Raw genomic sequence first — 17,276 nt, 5'->3', positions numbered from 1 at the left:
AGGATCGCGTTATCCAAAGAAAAAAGGGACCAGGTTTATTTTTTATTTCAAAGGTGTATTTTATCATGGGGGTAATAATGAATTGGGACCCGAAACTCGTAAGAAGCTGAGAATTCTGCATTATTGACCGGCGTGATTAAAAAAAAAACATATGCATGTGCGTGTGCGCGCGTGTGTGTGTGTACGTGTTTTGAGGGGGACGGGGGCAGGGAAGGGGGAGTAGCGGCTCCCTAGACAGCTCCCAGCCCAAATCATTGCTAATCTTAAAGCGATAACAACTTTTCATCGTGCCATAAAACGGATTTTCCTGGGGTTATCAACGATGTATCCGTTCCGACATTTAAAGTAAGTCGAAGTGGAGCTGAAGTATGAAGTTTGAAAGACTTTTTTTTTGTTAAATTGTTCTTTCCCTGACATTCAAAGTGTTATTTACAATGTATTTATTGTGGAGTTTTGAATCTCACATGCAGAGTTGTTATCCCTTAAACACATAAAAAGACAACAGATCTCACTGTCTTGATCACTTATCATTGAGGGTTTGATTCACGTCCTCTCGAAATACAGAGGTATGTTTTTAGTTTTGTCTGATTTTATTTGATTTTCCTGGACTGGGGAGAGGGGGCATGTCTACTGATGCAGCTAGATGGCCCTACAGTTGTAAAATGTTAATAATAATAGTATCGGTGTTAGGGGAACAAAGCGTTATTTCTAGTGCTAGTTGAATTGGAATGCCAGTTCAAAATAATTTATGTGAATTTGTTTATAGTTCAGTTATCGAAGCACCCATGGACCGTATATTTAGCACTCAGATCGCTTACTTCTTTCACAATACAATATTTGTTTGTTTCATAATACAAATATATTTAAAACCAATAGGCATTAAATCACGGAAATATATCGTAGATAAATGTACAATGTATATTTCCATGCTAATAGACACGAAGTTTTGGTTTGCTATTGTTTTTGGTTTATCTGAACTCGTAAAAATAGTGAACAAATGAAAGCTACAGTATGAAGTTTGAAAGAATTTTTTTAATTGTTCTTTCCCTGAAATAAAAAAATACAACTTTTCGGAATTATGTTTTTATTATCAAATTTGAAAGATGAACTGGGCGATTTATTTCAGTGTATTCGTACACGTGCCCCTCCATACATTACCGTGCGTCTGTATCAGCAATGTATTCTACTGCTAACTGCTAATAAAATTAAAAAGGGTAGAAATGCTGTACCTAGAAATGGAAACCCTAGAAGTGAATCAAAATGTTGTCTTTTCTAAAGTCAGTTTCATTTAAAATTAAGCCTGTGCTGGTACACATCATATATTTTTATGACCTTGTACACTGTAATATTAAACAACGATAACTTGGTCTCGCTGCTTTATTATAGTTCTCGTTTACGGTTTATTGCAAGTTGATTAGAAATATTATGTCCTCATCAGTTGTCATGTCTTGGGTAAACATGTGACAGATTCTGTCACACCTTTCAGTTTTCGGTCTGGTGTGTTTTAATGTGGGGCTTTTGATCACTTTGAAAAACGTACATGTAGACTAGCGCGGGCTGATTATTGTAATTTGTCTGTATCAACAAACCTGCAGGTTGCTATTTTATATCTTCGGCTAAGCTTGTTCTAGATTGCAGTTTTACCACCCGATTACACTATGTTGTTATTGCACAGTAGTGTTTAACTAAATTTGTCACAATTTAAAAACGGTAAGTTTTTTGGTGGCGACTGCCCAAGCCAAACATCATCAAGATCCACATTAAGAAGTTTTCAGGTCCCTTTAGATCAGAACATACATTTGATATCAGGGCGTGGCTTGTTTTTGGCAAATTGCAGCTGCTAATCTCATGTACGAGTACTACCCTCTACCAGGGCTGCAGTTATTATTGTGGACACTTTTGCTGACTGAGAGCCAAAATGACTCTATTTATCTAGAGACATATCTGTGAATATCTGTGGAAAATCAATCTGTCACCCTGGTAAGAGGGTATACGAGTATATGTTTGTTTGTTGGACATTGGGAGGATTTTGCACCATAACTTTTATCATATGACAGAACTCAAGCTTTTTCTGTAACAATATGACTTTATTGCAAAAGCAGATGAGCAGAGTACACAGGCTGTTATTTATGAGTAGTTGTGGATAGAGAATTGTTATCTAACAGTATGTGGTAATAACACCTGCTACTTCCCTCCCATACAGGACAATTAGCGAAACTCAACATCCAGCTAGTTTAGAATTAGACTTCAACTGCAGCTGGGAGGGAAGCAGCAGACAAGGCGGTAAGAGCCGACACTCACCGTTATTAGCTAACAATTTTTATCCTAAATTATAATATAAGAATAAACGCTGGGTCAGTAGATTTCCATTAAATGATGAATTATACATTTTACACGTATACAGCATACGTGCAATAAGCAAAGATGAGCACACGATTCACAATATTAAAAGCAATTTAATGTAATGTGTGTGTAATATATGTACCTGTACCTGCCTTCCATCAATATCAACAGTATACATATCTTACGAATAGCATCATATGATAATTACTATGTTAGAAAGAAGCTGATGAGTACAAATACAATAATGTCATTTTTTTGGTTGTACTGCTTTTGATCTAAATAGTATTATCTTAAAGTGTACATTAAAGCTTTCAGCTAAGAGAAAAAAATAAGTGATTAGTGCAGTTCTTGTGCCACACAAATAGTTCATGAATTCTTTCTTCATCATTTTACACCCTTTTAAATAAACAGTCTGTAAACACCGTAACTAAAATATCGTCAAAGTGGAGCAAATAATTTTCTGATTTCACAGATCTTTGTTACAAGCATAGTAACACACAGCATTTGTCACCATTAACAGAATACAATACAAAGTCCAGTATAAACCATATCATAATTCTTTTTTGTTAGTCTGAGTTACAGAGCATATACAACAGCCAGTCAGCTCTACCATTAATCCACAGACTTCCATTGCTAACAGTTGTGCAGTTGTGTCCTTTCTGTTTTCACAGTTAGAATGTCACTAAAGTGCAAATCTTCTAGCTGTCCCTATGGCCCTTTACAGCACATGACGCAGGATAAAATAACATGTACTCATTGTAAGCCTTTGACAAGTTGGTTCTCATGATGCGCACACTGAATAATACACATAAATATAGACATAGGTACATAATTTGGCATTTTGGAGTGCTTTTCTCATCATTTTTATGATATCTAGAAATTATGATTATTCTCAATAATTTCTTGGTATATAAAAGTAAATCAAGCTACATCTTTGCCCAGTGCTTTCCAATACCTTCAACCAGTTCTAACAAAACTGCTTTATCTGACAAAATTGCTCAATGTTTGAAGGACCCGTTAAATAAAAATGTGCAATACTTACACCCCAGGCCTACTACAGTTAGCTACAGACACAAATCTCTTCTTTGTGACAATATCCTAACAATAACTGTTGACTTTTTAGTTAACTATAATACACTGCATATGAAAATTGTAATAAGCTTGGTTATGCCTCATGTGCCTCGCAGTTAATCAATATAACACACGTATGAAAATGATGCTCAGTGATTATGAAAGTGAGTAGTAACAATAAAATAAATGAACAGAAACTGTATAAATATAAAAAGATATCGTTTGAATGTAAACTTAATAAACCCCATAATGCAATGAGATATGCATGGATATATATATTTTCACCAAAACAGAGCCAACTTGACGCCCAAAATGCATTATGGAATTATGATTTACTAAAATAATGGTGTTGAAATAAAATGTGCCAATATCTTAACCCTAACACTCATACCAAAACACTTCAGTTGTGTTCATAAACTAATTGCACAGATTCTGAAGTAAAATAACAGAGCATGATCAAGCTAACTTTGGCGTATCTGCAATAATGATTCAAATTTTAATTGGTATTTTTTCTATTTGGCCCTGCTTATTTATCCCAGAGATTTTGAGAAAGATTTTTGTTGCACAAATCCCTTACTGCAAACAAAACTACACAAAATGGAAACATGTCAACAATTACAAACAGAATTTGTGAGCCGTGCTTTTAACTTTTTTTGACTTTCACTATTTTCCAATGGTGTCATTCATTCATAAACCTGTTGCTGTCTTCAGCAGAAACATTTTAACTTTTAAATATGTCTATTAATATCACATGCATGATAATCATTAACTATACTAATAAGTTAGATAAAATTAAATTTAAGGCTATACAATGTATATATTATGTGTACAAAAAATAACCCTCAGTTCTTGCATTCCAGAAAGAGGTTGCAGTAATGACAATTAACTGTAGCTTTGTTTGTGTGCTTGTGTGTGTGTGTGATTGTGAGAGAGTCTAAAGTACATAACTTTTTAAGTTAAGATCTGAAGTCATAAGTAGCGTATGTCGCATCTGGGTGGCCATTCCAGTATCCGCCATTGCTGTGCATGGTGCCGTAACCATGGCTACTTGGCAGTGTGCTGTATCCGCCGCTCCCAGGTCGTCCCTGCAGTGCCACCCCTGTACGAAGCTCATGCATGTACCTCTCGTACTCTTCCTCTGTGTCGCAGATGCGCACCTGGAAGGGACTTCCTGGAACGTGTTCTCCCGACCACTTGACATGGATGATGTAGTCGCCGACCTCCGTGGGGTCATAGCGACAGAGAATAGTGCGGTCTTTCTGACTCTCTCGCTGCATTTCTACACGGAAAGCGCCTGTAATTAAGACCATTCAAATTAAATATTACTTGGGATTTTGAAGTTAATTGTTAAGACAACATGCTGCCTCAAAGAAAAACTGTAGTTAAAAAATAACTATAAAGCACTACATTTTATCTGTGTCAGATCTGATATTTACAAAGCTTGCCCCTTTCTCCTCAACTCTTCTCTCAATCTTTTCAATGTGGGAAATTCTCAATTTTATAGATATATTATTTTAAAACCATTACAAATATATCACTGTGTTACACGTGGTGTTATTTTCTGAATAAAACAGAACTATACAATAGCCTGGTTTTTAGTTCTGTTGCTACCACTCAATAGGAGTGTTCTGATTTTAAGAATTTATGACTTAAAAAAGTACAGTATTTGTTAAATTCAGAAAGTTTGATTCATTACTGTAATGGAATATTCTCTTGATACCAGTTCACTTACCCTTTGGCCCTCTAATCCTGACGGTCAGTTGTCCAGCTCCTGCCCCCTTGGTGTCCACTAAGAACCTGCTCTGGTACCTGGCCAGAATACCATGGGACACACCTGGCCCACTGACCCTCACCTTGCTGGCGTCTGGTGCCCCCGAGACACGCAGGACATAAGGACTACCTGGGGACGAGAAGGGGGGTTGTGAACAGTTTTTAATAAATGCTGAAAATTTCATGACTCTACTTTTAGTTTCGGCACAACTAAAACGAACTAACTAACTAACTAACTAACTAACTAACTAACTAAATAAATAAAACCTTAAGACAAAAAAATTTGATGCCAGGCTTAAGATAAGTGCCAGAGTCTGGCAATATTGACACCTTGACTTAAATTAAGATGTTAAATTTTTTATCAGTGTGCCCAATTTAAGAAAAACATCATTTTCCTAAAATATCACAAATTCATTGCATTGCATTCAACCGTTGAAGTTTTTGAACTTTGAAATTGGTCACTTTTTGCCATCCAATAAATCAAATAATATCGGACAAAAGGAAGGCAGAGGAAGGTTTGGCCCCCACCTTGAATGTGTTCTCCGCCATATTTGACAGTGAGGATGTGTTTGCCAGCCTCCTGTGGTTTCACAGACATGGAAAAGGTGCCATCTCGGTGGTCAAACAGCTCAACATGGGCTGCTCTGGAAGGCCCCATACAGTGTGCTGTCAGCTCACCTGAAAATAATACAATATACAATGTTACACAGGGTGGGACACAACACAATATTCAATATTATACAAGGTGGGGCACCACACAATACATAATATTACATGCAGTGGGAAATCACACAATACCCAATATTACACAGGGTAGGACAATTATACATATATTCTTTCTATCACAATTTCATAAAGCTAAACTCTCTACTGTGAAGGTATGTCTACAGACCTCCTGGCAAGCTTCAGATACCATCAACATTTTAGTTCAAGAATTTGCGAATAAGACCACATAAATATGAAACACAATTCAGTGAGTATTCATGCCACTGCCTGGCTAGCCTCTGACATGACGTGTATTCTCATCACTCACCTGGTCCTGCCCTCCTAGTGTCTATGATAGACTTGATTTCTTTGCTCATAATGCCCGTCCTCAACCCCTCACCACTGGCCACCACTTTACTGGCATCACTGCCGGCGCTGACATTGACCTTGAACGGAGCACCTTTCACCTGTCTGTGGGACCACTGGATGTTCAGCAGGTACGCACCTGGAAACACAGAACACTGGGATATTAACCAAGATTTGTGATCAGAGTGAGGGAATATAGTTGAATATATCACATTACTCATTACAAATGAATTATTTACAGTGTGTCAGGGTATTTTGATAATTTAAAAAGGGAAACTACTAATGCTAAATCTCCAGGTTTATATTTTCTACCCTCAACTTCACTTTTGAACAAAAACAACAAAAACTTGGATAAACATACAAATCTCTTCCAAGGCACTAAGTTATTAGCTATACTGATTAGTGTAGGATGAGTTACAAAATTTTATCTTGAATGTGTTACAATAGCATCAGGAAGGACACAGAGAGTTTCAGCAAGTTGTCAACATTACCTGCACTCTGTGCTGTGTAAGTACATCTATACTTGTCTCCTCCAAGACTCTTTACTTTCACATGAATATCTTCCTTCACTCCTGTCATGGAGACCTCAGGTGTGCCTGCAAGTGGATTGCTTGCATCTTTCAACTGATCAAGGTATTTTAACAGTTCTAAAGAAAATATTACTTAACAATACATTTAAAGCAAACTTATTGTCTTATGTAAGCAATGTCAAAAAGGAGCCAATTGAAATACATCCTCTCTCACCTGTCCTCCCCCCTCTCTCACTTGCCCATCTTCCCGCTCTCTCACCTGTCCTCCCCTCTCTCACTTGCCCATCTTCTCGCTCTCTCTCACCTGTCCTCCCCCTCTCTCATATTTCTTCTCTAATCTTTCCTTTCCCTCTCTCACCTGCCCTCCCTCTCTCTCTCTCACTCACCTGCCCCAGCCTGTGAGCCATCAATGACAAACTCGGCCTCGTGTCCCACTTTGGCCTCCTTCAGCCCCCGTCCAGTCATGGTCACTTTGGTGTGGTCAACGGGCAGCCTGTGTCCAGCGGCCAGACCTTTGTATGGTGACTTGGGCAGTGCCACCTCAGACCACCACAGGGAGATCTTGTATTCACCTGCAGAACAACCATAGTGAGGATTAGTTGGATTTCTTTCTTTACTGAGGGTGTTATTGGGTATTTTCTTTACCATGAAAGCCACTTTTTATTTCCCTAAATATATATGAAAATGATATATAATAATGATTCAGATAGATCCATGAAGAGCCCCATTCCCTTGACTCGTGAATGAGGCTTTTTATTCTTCTTCCTTAGTGAAATGAGGTCATTATACTCAGTGATTCAGGATTTTCTACTTACATTTAGTGCATTTTAATGAGCTATGAATAAAGATTTATTCACTGTGATTTGTAAATTGATGATTTTATTTCCTCTGAACTGTGATCACTCCCTCTACCCCCATTAGGACTCTACAGTTCAATCTGACTGGGACAACACTTAAAGATAAAACAACATTCCATATTAATGCTATATGGGCTTGTTTCTTTGCATTGTAAGTGAACAGTGGCACTTAGTTTTCTGGAAGGTAAATTTTTTTGCATCTTTTTCACATCAAGACCCTTGCCTTACTGTCCCAAGACTTACCCTCTACTGTGGGTGTGAAGATGACTGTCTTGGTGAAGTCACTGGTGTTTTCTATCTCTACTGGAAGACGACCAGCAGGTCCAATAACTTCAGCCTTTAGTTTCCCTGGAATACAGTATAAGATATGAATGAGTAAGTCATGGATCTGTTGTGGAAGATCTTACAGGTTTGGAGATCAGACCATCAACATGGAGTGTTTATGTTTATGTGAATTTTCTGGTAGAGCACATCAAAATAACTATAAAAGACATTGAAATGAACTCTATGCTAACCGTTCCATGCCTGTGGATCAAATAATGACAGAGGCAGCACTTGCCTTGTTTAGCACATGTACTAGCATTGCTTATACATAATAGATAAATGTGCATAACATAGATTTTTTCCTTCTGAATGACAACATTTGACAGCAGCAAGGTGTTTAAAAACTATTCAATCCCTACAGTCCTTCTGTACCAATCAAACCTAGCTGCTTTACTTCCTTGTCAAGTTGAAAGGTATCTGACAATTCCAATGCAAAAAAATAGCTACTGCTAACATTGTTATCTTGGTATACTCATTTTTTAATGCAAAAAGGCTAACATTTTTTTCTTGGTCCACTCACTTTCATTTTTAAAAAAAAATCAATCACAGACACTTAAAATCTTATAGATCTGAGTCAAATCTACCTGGCCCAGCCTCAGAGCAGTCAAAAGCTACCCTCTTGGCTTCTCCCACTGACAGACGCACTTGGTTGTTGGAGTCGAGGAAACTCTGCCAGCCACCCAGGACCTTCACCTTGCGGGCATCCACTATACGCGGGTGGAACGGACTCCCTGCAAAGACAACAACATGAATGGATTAACATTAGTTTAAGTCATTTGATATGTTCAGTCTAAGAAATAAATGAATCGAGCAAAAAACATCTATAAAGATTAACTAAAATTTGGTATAAATGCCCAAGCTTCGGCATTGGTGCCTTTTTCAGGGATTAGAATTTCATAATAAACAAACTTCAAGGATATGTGATGTACATGTAAAGGTGCATGGCTTAAACAGTACATGCTAAGGATTAAATATCATAAAGATTAAGTAACAATGATAGAGACTGATATTTTCTGAGAAAACTGTTGTCTCTGTTGAGTCTCTATTGCTCAATCTGTAGCATTCACTCTTATTGCAATACTTGCATTATCTAGAATTCTACAACATTTCACACAGCTGGTATAATACATTTTCTGTTTCGATCTATGAATCAATATTAAACTCCACAGAACTTGCTACGGACATGATGTAGAGATGGTATGGGTGTTTGAGCATGGGTTACCTGGTATCTCCATCCCGTTCCACTTCACTTGAATGTTATACATGCCCACCTCCACGGGAACATAGGTGACAGCATACAGCCCGTCTCTCTCTGGGTCGATGTTACACTTGGCGATGGAGTTGGGACCATCCACCTGCACAAACAGATCTCCCTTCATGCCCTTGGAGTCCACCATAAAGGTCGCGGGTTGGTCCTCCTCGCCCTTGTACAGTCCGTCACCATACGCGCTGATATGGGCGATGCTGCGGACATCTTGTGTGTAGGGAGAACCTGCCAAGAGAAAATGACATGGCTGACACATGATCTAGCAGGTTTAACATGCCTTTAGTTGTAAGAAACATAGAAAACACTTTCTTTTCATATTTCTTATTACCAACCAGAATTGTACATACGTTACCTTGATTTCCTAAAAGAAACCAAGGAAATAAATATAAAATTTTATAGATAACACATTTAAAATTCCTGAAAATAATGAAAAGCAAAATCTGACCTGAAAGTATGTTCAAATAAACATGTAATTATAAAAGAAGACCAATGCGGTTTCTGGAAGTAAAAATTCCCTAAAGAAATCAATATGTATGTGAAGATTGGTAGTAGACCATAATATCAGCAAAATCTTTGCATGTGTCTTTAACTGCCACAATGGGAACTAAAGCTATAATTTTTTTTCAATCACCTAGAATAAAGGTATCAGAATTAATTTTCAAGTTAAAACAATACTTCACTGCGCACACCTGGTGTGGACCAACAACAACGCTCTCCTGACAATAACACTTTTCACAAACTAACTCGCTTTGTTACTGTTAATGCTTAAGTTTATATTATGCAAGACTGAGTTTGACAGTTCTGACAATATAAATAATAGCAAGCCTTCCATATAAAAACCTTTTAAATCATGCAAACAATATAGTAGGTGTCGGAGGAAAAAGTTCAAAGCTATCGCTGTTCATGTTACAAAAAAATTCAACACAAACTGGGATGGAAACTTTATCCATACTTCTCAACTAGATACTATGGGTTGAATATCCATGCTTGCAAACCAGTATAAAAAAATCTCCTTTCAAAAAGAATGATCAAGAAAAGGCTACAGGGTTTGGAAGGGAGATTAACTTACTGGTATGAATTGTAGATTGCATAATTTCTAGAGACCACCATACCCTTACATACAGTTTAATTAACTTCACTAGTAAACATGCATATATGGCAGTACGCTATTCATTTGGAAGAACAGTAATCTATTTGGGATTGTTTGTTGTAGTTTAACTGTTTCTATATATGTTCAGATTCAGGAGATGACTGGGTGTGGACTAGGACATACAAGGGGGGATGAACTCCCAAACCTGAATTATGTAAATGTTTGCCAGGAGGTCAGGGGTTGACAGCAGGGCTGGAGATGGGCATTTCCTTACCTCCATATTGTGAACTATAACTGGTACGGCGTGTTGTGCTGTATATACTCTCTTCTCTTGGAGGAAGTCCTAAGGGCGAAGTAGCTTATTGTTATAGCTTATTCATATAGTGAACAGAACAAGAACACAGAATAGAATCTGCGCGAGTTGTGTAAAAACTACGGAAATGTTGAGGATCTTCCAAGTTTGTGCGTAATAAAAGTATTATTCATTGTTCCAGATGTGTCAAAGACAGAGGGTTATATAATGTGTACTTGATAATTTTTGGTTCAGGATTTCCCTAATACAGTAGTACATTGCTGACTGTGTTTGCACTTTGTGTGCTGTATTCTCAGTGGCAGTTAAACTATAAATCACTGACAGCATATTTGTAATTAGACTAGTGTGATTACCTCCATAAATCCCATTGCCATATATATAAGACAACCTTCTGAACTCTAGTCTGAGTGGAGAATCTAAATGAAGACACACATCATAATAACACACCATCACTGTCATCTCCCATACAACTTCTAATGCATCAATGTTCATAAACATAATAGTATTATATAAAGACAACATTTAAATTACTGTTTCTAAAAACTAAGGAATCAAACTGTCCATTACTACGTCAACAGGTCTAATAATAAGAGTGCTCGTAATGTGCCACAGCATTTATGTCTCATTATAATACAGGGTGGAGCATGCGTTAGACTAACATCCCAATTTGTCTGATTGTGACAGAAGAGGGAATATTTGGAAGTTGGCAATAAATGACACTTATCAGGAGTACATAAATATGGAATCTATATACCAGCTAACGGAATGTGGTATTGGCAATATATTGAATTGACATGCATACTAACTGGAACATTGCCATGGTGGCCACTAAAATGGTGCAAGCACTCATTCAGCTTCTGGAGAAAGAACTGAACGAGCCTAAAGACATGGAAAGTGAAAGTATTTCTAATTGTTTCTTTGTGATGGGTACTTTGAATACATTTGGGTACTTTGGTAGTGTTAGATCAGGAATTGGGGGAGGGGAGGTGCTATACAGGGAAAGCACATGGATCTCTCTCGAAGATGGGTGACATTTTCTCATAAGGCTTTTACTAAAATGAGGTCTTTAATTTAGAGTTTGGACAGTTTGGATATATGATACTTAGCAACAACAGATATTGTCAACCAAGCTGAATAACCATGCAGAATTCCACTGGAACTTTATAAACTGTATATATGCATGAAGATCTGCTAGGAGCTGAAAGCAGATCTATATACCATAAACATGCTTAGTATAGGTATATAGATGGAAACATTACTGTTGCAGGTAACTATTCGTAGAGAGAGAATACCTTCGTAGATGTTTTCAGTGACATTCCGTGATATGGTCCCGTAGTCCTGACGCTGGCCCTGTTTACCTGCCATAGGTCACACATAGGCAATTAACATATCAAATGACCCCATACATGTCTCAATACTTACCCATACACTGCAGTATTTTTTTGTTATACATAATTTTGGTATTGTTTTGTCTGATTATAGATAGAATTATTGAATCCATTTTGTTCTGAAAGCATAAAAGCTATTTACTTGTTTGTGTAATTTTGTGTGCTAAAAAACTTTGAGTTAAAATTTCTTTATCAATATGTGTATCAAACTATGTCCTGAGATTCACATTATAATTATGAATATTTCTAACTGTGTGTTCTTAAGTGTCTTTGTCAATAACATCTGCTACCTTCATAGATACCATCCCCGTATACCCTGGTCACCAGATGTCTCTGCTGTCTCTGACCTGACGGAACAATCAGCAGTTATTAGAATAGGGGCATGCTGTCACTGAATATCACTAAATATTTACTTTTAGGTTCAGGAGGCAGCAATGAAAGTTTGGATGTGACATCCCAAATTAACAGTTTATCAAATATCTTTTAAATTAATGAACCCATTCTTACTGACACTCCAGGCATTTAGATTTAAGTTATTAAATAATAAGTTATATACAGCTGATGCTGCAAAATATTTATAAAGATCCACAGTGAAATCAGAACTGTTTGATGACAGCTAATACAGTATAACAAAGTAAACTACAAGATACAAAGGCTGCAAAAATGTTAGAGCTAAATGACTTCAGATGTAACTAATCTGGGAAATAAAAGTAATTATCAGTCTCATTTTTGGTCTGTAGATAACTTCCGCAAGTTCAAGTTAAACAGTGTAAATTCCTTTGGTACTGTATATTAAAGTACTTTTGATAACAAAAGTTTTGGCACTTTTGGCTAAAACTTGGATAACCAGAACGTTTATTTTAAGGATAGACCATTGAAAGAAGCCAGAATCCCTTCTCACCTTCTCCATAAATCCCTTCTGTATAAAGTGTGCTGTTAGTGGATGCTTTCACTGCCTGGATACCTGAGCATGAAACTATACTCTGTAGACTTCAATACGGGTAATTTGAGAATCATAAAATTTTAACTTAATTAACATAAAGGAAGGTTTGTGTGAGAATACCTACTATCTATTTTATAACATTTCATCTATCTCTGCATGTAATATTTGGAACGTGCACACACGTATGCATGCGCAGACATGTGCACGCATATACACAGATACACATACATGCACAGCCACACACACATACATACATCAAACACAGTCACACAATCAAAGACACCACAGACGCACATGCACACACTACCATCTTACCAGGCCTGTGTCCATATAATTGGTTCTCTCCAGACACAGACATGTTTGTTCTTCTTACTATTGTCCCTCCTGGAGGTTAGAAATAACTTAAACAATCAGCTCATATCTAGCTACAGACTGCTTCTGGTCTACATTGCCTTGTCATCAAATTATCAATGTTTATATTCACTTTGTTATCAAATCAACCTGAGCTACATGCTGTCAAAGTATAGAATTCATTATCATCGAGTATTCTCAGAATAACACCAAAACAGCAACTTTTTACAAAAGGGATCATTATATGCATTTTGTCATCATCACAATAAGGCACTTGAGCTATCAATGAAACACACTCAAAATACACATTGGGCATCAATTATTTAAACAACAAAAACAAAAAGGACTGGTTTCATCTAGCTGAGTAAAGAGAGACTACTGGAAGTTTATAAGGTATTATACAACGGAAATGGTTCTGAGAATGTGGTTGCAGTGCCTACCTCCATACACACTCTCCCTGTTGGTGGAGTACATGGACTGTCGCCTGCCTGGAGAATAGACAGTGGGGCACATTGCAGCAGGATGTGACAGCTGTCACAACTAGCACAATGCCATAAAATAATGTTCCCAAAATGAGACAAATTGCTGCAGAATGTGACAGCTGTCACAGCTAGTGCAATACCATAGAGTTATGTCCACATTTGTGAAAATGTGATGTTTTTTTTTTATGTATGAATTGAATTGCTGTTGATTACATGGATATGAATTAACAAATGAAGAATTTAGTTCTAATATTTCACACAACAAAATGATATGAAAACATTTTGTTATAATAAAGATGGGAAAGGGTTTTTGATGTCTGTAATTACAAAAAGCTGTAGTATAGGTAAGCTATGGCCTAGCCATTTTATGACATATTTCTGATTTAGGATAATATAAAAGTCTAAAAGCACTGGGGTTGGGGAGGAAGGGCCCTATCTTATACCACTGTGGCCTATTTCTTTGACCTCCAGGACTACATATCCACATGCCCAAAAAGGGAGACATAGATAGAAGGGACATTATGGTTGTATAATTTTAAATAGTTTCATTTTCTACTGGTTTTCCACTTCATGCAAGACCATCCTACAAAATCCACTACCATACTGACGTGAAATACAGATGCTTACAGCAAATCTTGTTCAGAAATGTTTATCTGCAAACCTTGGTGGTTATTCATTTGCTTTGACATTTATTAAAACCAAGAAGCAAACAATTCTGTTCCGTGTCAAACCTTGGGGGTCATGCTCAACACATCATGCAGGGTAATTCCCCGGGGTTTCTCTGGAGACCCTGACTACCTTGTCCCCCTGGCTCTTCAACACTGGGTCTGGAAGTGGCATAAATGCCTTCGTGTGTTGGACGCACTGTGGAATAAATGTCCTCAACCTGTGGCACTACTCATAGAAATGGGATAAACACAAAAGAGACAACTTAAAAATGAATACAGATATCCCTGTACAAAATTCAGACTGAAATGGAAATATTAACAATTAACTACCAGTATATACATGAAGGAGGCTGTTACTTGTTCAATATCTTCTCCATGTGATGCTGGCATACAAGGAGAGAACATGCTATTATATATAAATATATTTAGTCCTAATGTCTGTATAATGTCACATACTAGTTAATACCACAATCAATCAAAGTTTGAAATATTCTAAATTAATGAATCTAACTTAGTGAAAGAGTTTTCAAAAATTCAATAAATTAATGATACTACAGTAATTTATCCAATATTTATTACTACAGTGCAGACAATGCTAAATGTTTTACAAGTAATAATAATAATAATAATAATAATAATAATAATAATAATAATAATAATATTAGAAAGCTTTCCCCACATAAATATGAAGTCTTGTTTAATGGCAAAAGAGTCAGTTAGTAAGATGATAGGTTAGTCTGTATAAAATACAGGCAATGCACTGAACAGCCATATTGCATGCTGTAACAGTCCCATCATCAGCATCAATAGATTAATACTGAAGATAGGTCTAATCTACACATTGTATTGAGAGTGGGATTTCATGTTAGTGGAATGTTGGGAGATGTTACATGTAGTAGTACCTATTTTGTGAGGCCCTCTTCACAGTAAGCAGTACATGCACACCTTGGCAATTCAGTTAATAACACTACACTTATTTGAGAGATTGACCACTTTATAAATTGGTTACTATGTGAAAGAGTAACTTGAACTTTTGTCTAAATCTGTGAAAGTGATGAAAATCTCTTGTGGGTTACTTATATGTTAGCTGGTACATTTTATAAATGTAACATGTATACTGCTTGCTGTGCAGAGAGCCTTACTGCCTCATATTATGTTACAATGTTAGCACACATGGTTTGCTAAATCCAAGTGACACAAAAAGCTGTCCAATGTTTTAGGGATTTTCATGTTCTTGCATGTGCGACATCTTTGTGACGTGCAAGAATGCAATGAAGGAAAATGTAAAAACATCTTCATCTGACAATGCTGTTCTTGTAATTGAATTATTGAAAGGGAGAAGTCTGCAACCCTGTTTTATCTGAATAACTTCAGTGACACATAAGTTATTAAGAATTCACACTGCAAACATATTCAAGAAATCAACAGATTAGTCAAAGATGTCTAAATAAAAAAAAGTATATGACATCACATACATATGAATACATCATATGAGAGTGTTCAGAGTAAAGATCTGGGTTAGAACAGCACTCAGCAAAAGCAGTAGTACACCATGGGAAGCGTTAAGAAAGGCATCTTACACCAGCGATACAGCAGAGCTGAAAGTCAGAATAAAAATAGAAAAAACATGAACATCACGAACTGGCTGGTCTGAGTTGCCTCCATATGATACTGAGGCTTGACCTTGACCTTACCTGACCTCTGTGTTTCTATAGTTTGGCGTTGCACTGTGGCATACAAGGGCTGCTCGCGTACTTCTTGTATGAAAGGTGACCCTAAACAAATGGGAGGAATTGGGGAGAGGATAATTAATCATGCAGTCTTAATTAACTGAATTTATAATTACAAAGTACATGCAAACAAGTAATAGAAATGCAAGCAATATACAAAGGCGAATAAAAAAATTTACCAATAATGATATAATTTTCACCAATAAATAATATAACTATGTCAAACATTTTGCAATGTGGATATAATTCACCAAATTATTTTTGAATCAATGCCTTTAAACCATGGCTGAAAAGGAAGAAATGAATACACATAATTATAAGCACACATCAAAACCAAGTATTGCAAAAGGGCATATTTCTCCAACTGGAAGCAGGAACACATGCACCAATGCTGCCACCTGGTGGTAAAGGGAAACACATATGGGCTCTACCTTTAATCCCATTCCTTTATGAACATGTAATTTTGATGGCTTGTAATGCAATAAGCTGAATTTTTGTAGTATTATAAAATGAATGAAATCTAAAACATACAAATGGGAATATGGGAGAAAGAGCAAGCTGAAAAACATGAACCAATTGAATGGAACATCAAAGGAAAGACTTGTTAGACAAAACTAATCCAACAGATCAGGAGGAAATGCAAGGCAATGGAAATAATGCTAACAAGGGGACAGATATCAAAACATTTTAAAGATCAATGAGAAAATGGCAACATTATAGGATTGCTTGACTATAAAAATGCACAATCCATGATACCCATGAACAACTCAGGAGCTGCCTCATACTGGATATAAGCAAGGTAAAGTAGGTTCTGGAACTTGAAAGCAAGGACAGGGTTCCCAGGCTTTGAAAGCTTTATAAATTCTGCTTCCTGCACATAATAACCCTGGCTGACTCTAAAGTGACAGTGTTTTAAATCCTTCATCTTAAAAGCTCAAAAAATTTGCCAACATCTGAAGAAACCATCAGCTCCATTGGCCATCGCAGCATAATTCAAGCAGATGGTAATGCAAACCTGTTCGTAAGTAGGACACCAAGAACAGAGAAATATAAGGAAGGGCAGGGGAGGACATATTAT

The 17,276-nt window shown here is 36.9% G+C and overlaps 1 protein-coding gene across 4 annotated transcripts in view; it reads right to left on the bottom strand.

The window, feature by feature from the left end:
* Positions 1-2,066: 2,066 nt before the first annotated feature.
* The window catches only part of LOC106166693 (filamin-A), a 104,385-nt gene continuing 89,175 nt past the window's right edge, over positions 2,067-17,276 (bottom strand). For all 4 annotated transcript variants that reach the window (XM_086996787.1, XM_086996788.1, XM_086996790.1 and 1 more), the window contains 10 exons: positions 16,163-16,243; positions 9,189-9,458; positions 8,551-8,697; positions 7,886-7,990; positions 7,172-7,357; positions 6,747-6,851; positions 6,218-6,394; positions 5,713-5,862; positions 5,147-5,314; positions 2,067-4,708 (listed from right to left, as the gene is read on the bottom strand). In XM_086996787.1, the coding sequence (XP_086852913.1) occupies positions 4,371-4,708; positions 5,147-5,314; positions 5,713-5,862; positions 6,218-6,394; positions 6,747-6,851; positions 7,172-7,357; positions 7,886-7,990; positions 8,551-8,697; positions 9,189-9,458; positions 16,163-16,243 (1,727 nt within the window). In that variant the 3' untranslated portion in view covers positions 2,067-4,370. The remainder of the gene's footprint in view (positions 4,709-5,146; positions 5,315-5,712; positions 5,863-6,217; positions 6,395-6,746; positions 6,852-7,171; positions 7,358-7,885; positions 7,991-8,550; positions 8,698-9,188; positions 9,459-16,162; positions 16,244-17,276) is intronic.

This window comes from Lingula anatina, chromosome 10, assembly GCF_051362555.1.
Source record: "Lingula anatina isolate TDL-2025a chromosome 10, LinAna3.0, whole genome shotgun sequence".
In the NCBI taxonomy this organism is placed as follows: Eukaryota; Metazoa; Brachiopoda; class Lingulata; order Lingulida; family Lingulidae; genus Lingula; species Lingula anatina.
The sequence above is the reverse complement of the archived record's forward strand: the minus strand, read 5'-3'. Positions and strand labels throughout refer to the sequence as shown.